Raw genomic sequence first — 11,524 nt, 5'->3', positions numbered from 1 at the left:
CGTGAGAAATTTTGAATTCTTAATGGAGAAATTAACTTTCGATCGCTGTTACAGTTGTCTTAGGTGCTCGCTAGATGGCGCTGGGGATTCGTAGTTAGGCGCTAAGCTGTCAGTTTGTCGACGACCGTCCGATGGGAAAGACGTCTGGGGGACGGCCCGAGGCAGGAGTCCGCGCGCACAGAGTTAATAACCGCAGGTGATTTGGATGACTTATAAGGGCATGATCTTAAGACAATTTTAATTATATGCAAGGAAAGCAGCTTTAAACACAACGCACGCATGATACGCTTCTCAGCTATTATAACGCTGTTTTTATTAAACACTTTTAAATAAGAAGCAAGAATTAATTTAACCTTAGTAACACAAAATATGATTTTCGTTTAAAATATAAGGCAGTACTCAAAGACGTGGCGTATCCTGCCACGAAAAAAGTAAGTATGATACCAGACAGCATAAAGAGTGAAGATACTAAATCTAGACTTTTATTCAGAATAAGCAATCGTTATGGATCTACAAAAACACGTATGCTTGAAAACTTATTTTAATGCAAGGATTGTATATTTTATTGCAAAAGCATTTTATATCAATATTTTTCCTCTTTAGTCAAACTTCTAACTCTTTACGAATTTATTAAAGGAAGAAAAAAATTATTATACAATGTAAAATTTTATTAAATTGCTATGAACTGTTACATTTTTGAGTTGAATGTATTTATGACTGGATTCAATGCTGTCTGTATGTGAACCAAGCGAAAGCATTGAATCACTCGTTGACGATGCGTTAAAACAAGGAAAATGCTTAAAGCGTGACTATTTCAGTCAAAGTGATGAAGATTGAAGGCATAAATCAAATAATGCAGTTTGTGAATGATCTCATCAGTAGCTCTACTAAGTATATCTTAACAATAATAATTGAAGGCTTCAATGTTATATAATCAACATTGATTAGGATTTAAAACTTGTTGTTCGAGCGACATCTAATGGGCAGTGTCGCTTCTAATACTATGAAGTTGCCGCTCATTGGCTAATGAAAGGGCGACGGGTGGAGGACCTCACCTAACTTCATACGATTCGTTTTGTTCAAAATTTTTAACCGACTTCCAAAAAAGGAGGAGGTTCTCAATTCGACTGTATTTTTTTTTTTTTTTTTTTTTTTATGTATGTTATATCAGAACTTTTGCCCGTGTGGACCGATTTCGACAAATTTTGTTTTAATCGAAAGGTGGTGTGTGCTAATTGGTCCGATTTAAATTTATTTGAGATCTAACAACTACTTTTCGAGTTATATCTAACAATGTGTTTTTACTTGACGCTTTTTTCGTCGACCTACGTTGTATTATACCGCATAACTTTCTACTGGATGTACCGATTTTGATAATTCTTTTTTTGTTAGAAAGGGGATATCCCTAGTTTGGTACCGTGATAAGAAAACTAGGATCTGATGATGGGATCCCAGAGGAATGGAGGGAAACTCTCGAAAATTCGTAATAACTTTTTACTGGATGTACCGATTTTGATAATTTTTAATTTAATCGAAAGCTGATGTTTATCATGTGGTCACATATAAATTTTATTGAGATCTGATAACTACTTTTTGAGTAATCTTTAATAACGCGTAGTTGCTTGACTATTTTTTCGTCGATCTACGTTGTATTACTTGTCGATGTAATTGAAGTCGGTTTTTTTTTCGTTTGCAAGCAAACACAATTATAAATTGTAACGTTCATCTTTTTTATCATTCATTATTCGTTATTATTTAGTCAGACAATACACGAAATCCTTATCATACACAAGTCGTCTTTTATTTCAAAGCAAAAGTACACGTTAAATAGTTTTAATAACGATTGATCTTGAAATCAAATACTACACGAGCAATCTGAATTACAAACACTTATATATGTAAAAGTTACTACTTAATCACTATCTTTTGTGATAATTTTATATTAAACGAACTCAGCTATATAAACAATTTCTTTACACGTGAAGTTTCATTTTCTTTTTACGTACCACAGTATATAAATTATATGATTTATTTATGTACTACTAGTAGTAAAACTGCAACAACTCACTTATTAATTAACTAGCCTAACTCATTCTAGAAATTACTATTTTACCATAATGAAATGTGAACTGTATCTTGTAGCCTTAACAACCAAACCTTAGTGGCTTTCGTTTGGCTATTTATAATTGTATTTTAGACATATTGTATTTATTTCATAATTAAATAAGTAATAATAATAAACTAGTACTACGACAGAAATGGAAATATATAAATAGTATTTTAACATGTAATGTAACAGGTTAATGACAGAATACGATATTTTTAATTAAATTCCATTATGAAAGTTTATTTTAACAATTTATTATGTAATTGCAAACTCAGTAATACAAAAGACAATACTTAAACTGTACTTGTAACGTTCAAATGCCACCTGGAGGATGACGTTTTGTTACTCATGTGATAAAAAGGCGTGTAGAAGTTAACGACATCGATAACAACGAAAATCTACCCTACACAACAATATGACTTAACCGCTATTACAACAGCCATTTTCTGTGATCTTTATGCCAACATGTTAACAATATTAAATCTTGTCATATCCTTAACTAATTGAATTGTGCACTCTTGAAGAAGAAATTGACCAAAGAGTCGCTTGAAACCAAATAGTCAATGATTTTATTCTATTGTTATCAAGTTTAAAATAGTATCTTGATTATAAATTAATTAAGATTTGAATTTGATTAAAGATACTTGAGCCATCCAGTAGCGCAAACTTTTATCAAAAATATGTACAGTAAATTCAAGTCCTCTTTAAGCAACAATTAAGGCTGCCAAAATTTTTTGTTGGGAAAATTTATATGCAAAGAAATGTTATAAAAAAAACTTGGAACGATTTCAGGTCAAAACTTAAATTTTCTAATCTAAGAATAATAGTTAAAGACCTCAATATTTACGTACCATGTACGCCCATAAAGGCGGAAAAACACATAAAGGCGGATTTATATTTAGCTAGCGTTTGCTAACATAAACGTGACGACATAATAATTACGTCGCGTTCTAACGCATCAGGACAATATTTTGAATCAATACAGCCGCAGCTCTAGAAAAGGTCAAATGTCAGGATTCTGATTCAGATTTTGAAGAAGATATTCTAAATTTTTAATGCTGGCAACTCTTTTAAAAAAAGAAAGAAAGAGAAGGAGATTTTGTATTCATCCAATCGATACACAACTATATTATATATTATATTGTTTATGTTTTATATTATAAATAACATTCTATTTCATTTAAATCATCCATTTTTATGAGCCAAATAAACTATTATTTTACGATTTACGTAAATAAACAAACGATGCTAACAAACTTGCTTAACAAAGCACTGCCGCGCGCGAACATTAATCTGACGTGTCGTGATGGCGCCATTTCCGCACCCCCCGCAACCCTCTTATGTGACGCGAACCGGGATCGGTTCTGATGCGACACATCAGAAGCTATCATGACATGTCACAACACATCAATGTTAACGTTGTCATACAAAATGTATGATACTGATTCTGTTCTGATGCGACACGACACGACACTTCAGTCAAATATAAATCCGCCTCTATAAATAGATTTTACTGTCGATCAGCGGATAGCAGCTTTCGTGAATTACGCATAATTAAAAACAAGCATTGGTGTAAGAACGGGAAGTATTTAGTGCAGAATCGATGATCTTTTGTAAAAAAAAACAAACTAGCAGCTTAATTACAATATGGTTATATACAATGTACTCGTAATAACAAATTTACATACGTTGTTCATATATCTATCTGGCAAATATAATATTTTGTGAGTATTAGTGTCCTTGTTGATACAGTATACAAATTTAGTTAGTTGACTTATTCAATTTTACAAAAAAAGTTTATTTTCATTTATCATTCCGATCATCCATTGCGAAGAACCTCAAGATTAATAATTAAACAACTTTTTTATTGTTTATTCGTGTCATAAATGCAACTCCATTTCATTTTATATGTTAAAATAAAATTGATTAAGAGCTGTTAATACTATGACGTAGATGGTGCAGTTACGGCGACTGAAAAACTGAACAAACCGTGTATTATTTTTAGTTCATTGTTCATTAGTGAATTATTTCTAGATCAAGGTTTATTACAAGTAAAACATTGTTTACGTTAAACTAATTCTGTACCAGGTGAATTAGATTATTTATAGTTTCAAACACTACGGTAATTTAAAATTCCATCATGCAATATTGATAAAAAAGAAATAATTCTACATTTAATATATATTTAAGCTAGAATATTGGATTCTAATTTACTATCGTTAGAGATAATAAGTTTTATAACAAAAACTCATAATGGTATTAACGTCAATTGGTTGTTGATTATAAATTTTAAAATAAAATCTTGAAAAAAAAAAAACATTTTATATAAATGGCCAGACGATCGACCCAGTTCCTAATTTACGTCTGATTCACATTATCATATACAAACAATGAAATTTTATTTAAATAGGAGAAACAGATGTTCGGCCGTCAATCTTTCAGTATTGGACATGTGGGAAGCTTTTGACAGTGTTAACAAACTGTTAAGCGTGTGTATATTATATTTCTTTAAACATAATGACCGAGATTTTAACATAATGCGTAAATAAATAGAAATACAAGTATTTATTTTCAACATTTGTTATTATGACTCCTTACAGTACATTAAAGAAATTTTGTAACCAGAGAAAAATAAATGGTGTTTCCCTAGGTGACGTTTTGAGACCATCTCTTTAATGAATTTTGTTTTTCATAGCTACGACTAAGTATTACTGATAAATTAATTATATTGTTATTATTATAATTTTCCGTATTATAAAAATTAAAAGTTTTTCATATGGCGTATATAAATTATTGAATGTGACATTTAAAGAAACTTTTTTAATTGGTCGATTTATGTAAACTGGGATTATGTTTAATGACTCTCAAAAGTTCATTTATCAATGTTGAATGGTCTTGGAGATGGTCCAACTTAATTTTTCGCTCGATTTTCGTATAAATGAGAAGCAAAGTTCAGTCTGTGGTTTCGAAACTGTCACATTTATCATGTAAAATTAAGTAAATAATACTCCATAACTCAATATTTTTAAGTAACGTTTGTATACGAAAAGTTATGAGACTGAAACATGAACGATTATACCCTTTAACGACTTGAACACGAAAACATTTTAACATTGCTCGAAAGCATGTTATAGCAATTACGCGACAACGGTATATTATATATTACATTCCCCTTAAAGAAATTATTTAAACAAAAAATTGTGCCATGAATATTAAACATTTAATTGTTTTTAGCATAATTATAACGAATTAATACGTTTTAATGAAATAGTGAGTATTATGTAGACATTCTATTTTTTAATTGGTACTATATGTCAGTCAGTCAGACAGTTCAGCCTATTACAGTCCACTGCTGGACATAGGCACTCCCCAAGCTCGCGCCAGACATACCGGTTTTCCACAATTATATGATATGATATACCTGAAATAAGGTTTTTTATTTGTTATTGACTCTTATCGTTGATCTTAGTATCTATACTATGTTTTTTAGAAGTAGTTTAGTAGTTTTGTTAACAGCTTAATTAGCTGTATAAGCAAGAGTGACCTAAAATCGTTTATTTTTTATTTTTATTTTATACCTCCTTATTTTTATTTTTTTCATCTTTATCATTTGTTAGAAGTTGACGAATAGTAAAAAACAAGTTCACTTCTTTGACGGTAAGTTTTGGATATTTGCAAAGTTTTTAAAAACGAATTGTGCTTTCTGTTTAAAACTTTTCTTTTTACTTTTCGAGTCGCTTTTGTATTGTTTTAAATTGCCTACGCTTTCATTTGCTTTGCGATTGCCTATGTTATTTCAATTACTTGGGTTGCTTCTTATGCTGTCTTAATGGATGAAAAATAATGCATTTACTAGTTGTTTTTAAATATTTTTCGTATTTTCACTCAATTATGATTTTTAGCACTGCTTTACTTAAAAAAATAAGTGATGTTGTTTATAAACAATTATATAATTATGATATATATGACTAAGTTAAGGTTGTGTATAATACTGGGTACATTACCTAAGTTTGTAATATACCTAATGTTTAGATGTAAATTTTTATTTTATTGTTTGATATTTTGCTACCTTAACTTTCTTTTACTATTGTTTAGTTTTTTTTTTTTAATGATATGATTTTGACTTTCGTTAAGTGTGTGTATCACCTTATGGCGAAATAAATGTTTTCATTTCATTTAAATATGAAGCACAAAATAAAAACAAGTTTAAGTTTATGAAAAAAAAATATATCCAAATAATACGAAACTACTGCTACAGTTTTTTTACATATCGTTTAATAAAATATGAGTTACCCTGTAACATCTACAGTTATGGCTGGGCGTAGTCTTCTTTCTCCACGTAGAAGAAGGATTGGAGAATCGGTTAGCGGATAAGTTTTCTATGATAATGACATGTTGTTCCCGGGCAGGGAGTCCGGCGTGTCGTGGGGTCGGCGCGGGCGCGGGGTCGGGGGCGGGGGCGCGCGCGCGGGCAGCGCGGGCGCGTGGCGGCGGCGCGAGCGGCTCGCGCAGTCTCGCAGGCCCATGGAGATCCTCACCAGCCTCTATGCGCTGCTGTCTGGCGGGGTGAGTGACGTTACACACATACTATAGACCTATACAACTAACTAACAAACTGTGTAGCTATGAATGCCATTATCTGTTTTTAAGGTTAAATTGACGGGACATAATTAAAATTAGACTGAATTGTCATTTACGTGATATTGGCGGAATCCATTTTGCTTCTCTGGCACAATTAAAAAAGCCATTAAAAAAAATCAATCAATCGCTCAAATAACAAAGTTCACTTTACATAACTTGCTGTATCTTATCTGTATGTTATTATCAAAAATCAGGTCAAAATATCCAAATTGATCAAATTCTCGACAAATTAGTCGTTTTTTATTACCATACACTCGATATTTAACTGCGGAATGACAGCTATGAAAACTTTCTCATTTCGTGCGTGATTACAAATCGATCAGTACGGTAAAAACATAAACCAATAACATATGAGGTATCAGCTTTATATTGTAAATTATACCAAGCACTACTGACCTAAGCCGGTAAATCTTAATAGATTTAAGCTACTAATATGTATCATTGTAATAACCGATAAAGTTATGAAAAATATTGATAATAAAGACCTAAATTTATGCACAGGAGGAGATATATAAAACACTTAAAACATTTTTTTTAAATTAATTATACATCCCAGGCAGTATTCAATTTGCTAGGTTGAGTTTACAGGCAAATATCGCCACTATCAAAAATGAACCAAATAAAGCCTAGAGCCATCAGCCTTGACAGAAACAGCTACTATGTTACAAAACTGTATTGATATGTAAATACAGTTTCCACTCCGTAACAACACACGAGCTCAGCTATGCACCGAGAGGCGATAAACTCAGCGATATATCCAAACCCGACATGCGTTTATAATTAAAGGAACAAATACAAGCTTGAAAATAGGTCGCTTTATACTGAAATATTTGTTAATTCTTTTCGTCTGATATATTTGACGTGAACTTTTGTTTAATCGTACAGCGAGACATAAACACATTATGGATATTGTTTCAGACGAAAATCTGTTAAAAATCATTTATAAATATGCCATAATGGTTATAATTAACATTTGTTATACACCTTTCATAAGCTTTAGTCTATACAAAATAATACATAAAAGTATTTAAGAAGTGTTATGAAGGCTATTTGTTAAGAAAGCTTTGAGGATGCAAACACGAGAGGAACAGCACAAGGCGCTTAGTCTACACAATATGTTTTATTTATTTATTCTTTGCGAGGGTGACAATAATTAAATGGGAGATTAAATATAATTATACTATAATATTTATAGAATTTTATACAGTTATATGATATTACAAATTATAAAAAATTTATAAATCACGGAACATCCTTTAGTAGTAAAACCCTTACTCGTATATTATATTATGTACAATATGTATCGAATAGGTATATGTGAGGCTACAACGTTCAATCTGGATTTAACAACAATATTGTTTAAATGCTTATGAAAATAGTATACTGTTATCCGTACAAAGTAGACAATTTAATGCATAAAAAATTCTTAATTCGAACTCACAATTCCAAGAATTTTAGCAATAAAACAATGAAGTAGTCTTTAGCTTCGTAAAGTAATACTAAAACGGTTAAATAAACTACTTATTCTCTCTTATTTTAAGATTTTATTAAAAATATTGTTTTCTTTAGACAATATATATGTTATGAAGGAAGTACCTATATAAAAAGAAACATGACACTAAACACTCAAATATACTAATCTATAGAATTCATGAGAACTTTTAGGCTATTTAAAGCGATATCTAGATAATGCAAACAATGTAACTGATATAAGTATATTTCAACAGCAAGGAATTAATCCGAAGATAGACTCCGTGGCGTTTCGCTTGCACTGTGGCGCAACTACTGCAGCGCTACTAGCAGCAAGCGCAGCGCTTACTACTCGCCACCTCGTGGGCAATCCGATAGACTGCATACATACTAGGTGAGAAAACTATACAAGGAATAAAGAGGTCATTGTTTTCCAGTGGCCAATGCAACTGCCGGCTGTTCTAGCAGTAGTGGATTGATCTCTAGGTACACATGATAAGGATATTCCAGGACATATAGATGTTTGTTCTGATCTGGAGATTTGTTTGTGTTATGTGTTTTGACGTTGAGTATGAGGCGTTAATTTGTGTTTTATATTACTACCTATATAGGTACGCAATACTAGTATAACATATTGTATGTTATTCCCCTAGAGATGATGATGATGCTGAGGTGTTGCTAGGTAACATTATATATCTCTTTGTATTGGCCATTGTAGTTAACTTATCTCTATTAAAATGGCAAAAAAGTCACATATAATTACGTTGCTAACTAAAATTGGAGCCTCAATCGACTTAATGACGTTTACGTACTAAATACATATATTTATTTTTTAAATTCTTTGTATGTGTGTGTGTTTTGTGTTTTCTATTAATTTAATTGGGTTAGTTATTTGAGGTGCCATCTGTTGGGTAACTCAAATACGTTGCAAGAATACATAGAGAAGCTTGGCAAATACTTCATTGTCTCAATTTATACATGGTTCAAATCAAAGTATATGTAGAATTGCAACAATTGTTTGATTTACTGAGTGAAGTTTCTAAACACAAATGAAAGTCAAATCACTTTATACAGGAAAATATTTAAAAAAAAATCTTTTATGGACACCTTACATTGCAACATTGTTGACTGTAACAACGCGCCATCTCTTGAACAATACACACACTGCATACCTTTAAATGAGTTGTTGATGTATTAAAATAGTGCACTGTGATTAAGGTAGATGGCGCTTAAACTAAATTTAATGTTTCTGATTAAATAATGTTAAATTACCGCTGATTACCTACAAAATAACGTGTAGTAATTACTATAGAACATAAAAGATCAAACTATGCTCTTCAATCATTTAATATTTAGCAACTAAAAATACTTTGGAATATGTCAGGTTATGTTATCAGATAATTCGGATTAAAATTTGTGCTTTTCAAGTATCAAATCAGGCTAAGTACCTATAACAATTACATGAAAATAGTTCTTAGTGAATTTTGCCCAAATATTCTTGAATTTTCAAGAAACTATTAATTATATTTAGAAATTTACAAAAAAAAAAAAATATAACATATGAATAATGAGCTATAATCACATTATTGAAAATCGAATTGTCAAAAATTGCAAGTTGCTAAAGCTAATAAAAACACATAGAAACGTTGATAACATTAAAAATAGGAACATTAATAAGTAATATAAGCCTATTGCATCAGGGATATACCAGAGGACGTTCTGAACACTTACTGCTGGATCCACTCCACCTTCACTGTGGCGGGTGAAGCGGGCGCTTACCCCGGTGTCCGTGGGGCTGGTACTGCTCCTCGGCGGTACGGGAAGTACTACCAGTGGGTCGCCTTCATGCTTTTCTTACAGGTCAGTGGTAGCGTAGTTCTTTCAGGTCTCGTAGAATAAGTTATAGTATGGCTCCTTGTATTTTTTAAAGCCTTTGCAAGTCGGCATCCTGTATAAATGGTAATACATTTATTTAAATGTATACAATAGGCTACTGTATAGACTGTTGTATAGACCCATACATTGATGTAGGGTAATTGAGACAATCTCAGTTATTTTGTGTTAAAAGTGGTACAGGGTACAGTTGCAGAATTTTTAATGTATTTTTTTATATGTTTGTCAAAACCAAGGATAGATCGGTGTAGGATGGGAAAATTAAACCAATTTATTTATTACAAATTGGAAGAAATTGTTCACTTCTAAATTATTTATAGTTCTTTTTGGTTAACTTGTAATTTATTTTCTAGTTTCCGTGACTGTAATGTAATATAGATAATGTAATATTTTTATTGAACGTGATTCAACGAGATGTAGTAGCGCTACGGTATGATTATTTTGCCGTGTTAATTGAAATTGGGGCTATTTTCCTTTGGGTTAGTTTCTTACAGCTTTATCAGGAGAGTGGTGTAAGTGATTTGAATACGCAATGGAACAGAGCGTACGATTGTTATGTAATTGATACCAGCCTGTATTTATAATTTTGTTATTACATTGTTTTTGTACTCTGTTAAAGTGCAGTTTGAATTTTTAGCAACATTATTATTAGGTGAATCAATTAACATATAGGATATGTATTAATATTATAAATCTGGTAAGTTTGTTTGGTTGTTTGAAGATGCTAATCTCAGGGACCTCTGGCTTGAATATGGTACCGAGGATGGTTATAGGCTATCTCTTTTCTTGAAATTAACGCGGGTAAAACCGCGAGGAACAGCTAAATAAATCACTACTAAATAAATCAGTACAAGGTTGAATGAAAAAATTGGTATCTAATAAAACTGTTATATATGCTAAATAAAAATTTAACATTAAAAATAAAATAATAAACTAACTTTAATCGTAACTTTTAACCTAATTAATATACACGATATTTTAATACAAAATAATTATTAATTAGATTAAGAGAAGTCGAGTGAAATATAAAACTCGAGGTAGTGTTATATTATGTGTAAGGAAGTTGTCTACGCGAGGGCTTATCGAAAAACGCTAACGTGATAATAGGGGCGCTGGTAAAATTATATTGGGAGAATGTCTATATAAAGGTACTATAGGTATATTTGAGAAACAGAGCAAGAATGGGCGTACCCAGAATTTTGTAAAAGTCGGGCAAAAAATTAATAAAAAACTCGATAAGTAGTAGAGAAATTAACATTATTTTTATTTAATTTCAATATTTACTCTACTGCAATAATAACTTAAGATTTTCATAATAACATCTAAAATATATTTTTCTAGATACTAGGTTGACAAAAAGCTTACGGCTCACCTGATGGTAAGCGATTACCGTGGCTTATAGACACCTGCAAC

The 11,524-nt window shown here is 31.3% G+C and overlaps 1 protein-coding gene across 1 annotated transcript; it reads left to right on the top strand.

The window, feature by feature from the left end:
* Positions 1-131: 131 nt before the first annotated feature.
* LOC123662479 (innexin shaking-B-like) lies at positions 132-10,117 on the top strand. The gene is made up of 4 exons (XM_045597324.1): positions 132-196; positions 6,517-6,673; positions 8,476-8,612; positions 9,919-10,117. The coding sequence occupies exons 1-4, from the start codon at positions 132-134 to the stop codon at positions 10,115-10,117; spliced, it is 558 nt and encodes a 185-aa protein (XP_045453280.1).
* The last annotated feature ends 1,407 nt before the right edge of the window (positions 10,118-11,524 follow it).

This window comes from Melitaea cinxia, chromosome 2 (genome assembly GCF_905220565.1).
Source record: "Melitaea cinxia chromosome 2, ilMelCinx1.1, whole genome shotgun sequence".
NCBI lineage: Eukaryota > Metazoa > Arthropoda > Insecta > Lepidoptera > Nymphalidae > Melitaea > Melitaea cinxia.
The sequence above is the reverse complement of the archived record's forward strand: the minus strand, read 5'-3'. Positions and strand labels throughout refer to the sequence as shown.

Coding starts and splice junctions, on each gene's coding strand:
- LOC123662479 (XM_045597324.1), top strand. CDS start 132: ATGGGAAAGACGTCTGGGGGACGGCCCGAGGCAGGAGTCCGCGCGCAC. Junction 197..6,516: donor CACAGAGTTAATAACCGCAG/GTGATTTGGATG, acceptor GTTCCCGGGCAG/GGAGTCCGGCGTGTCGTGGG. Junction 6,674..8,475: donor ATGCGCTGCTGTCTGGCGGG/GTGAGTGACGTT, acceptor ATATTTCAACAG/CAAGGAATTAATCCGAAGAT.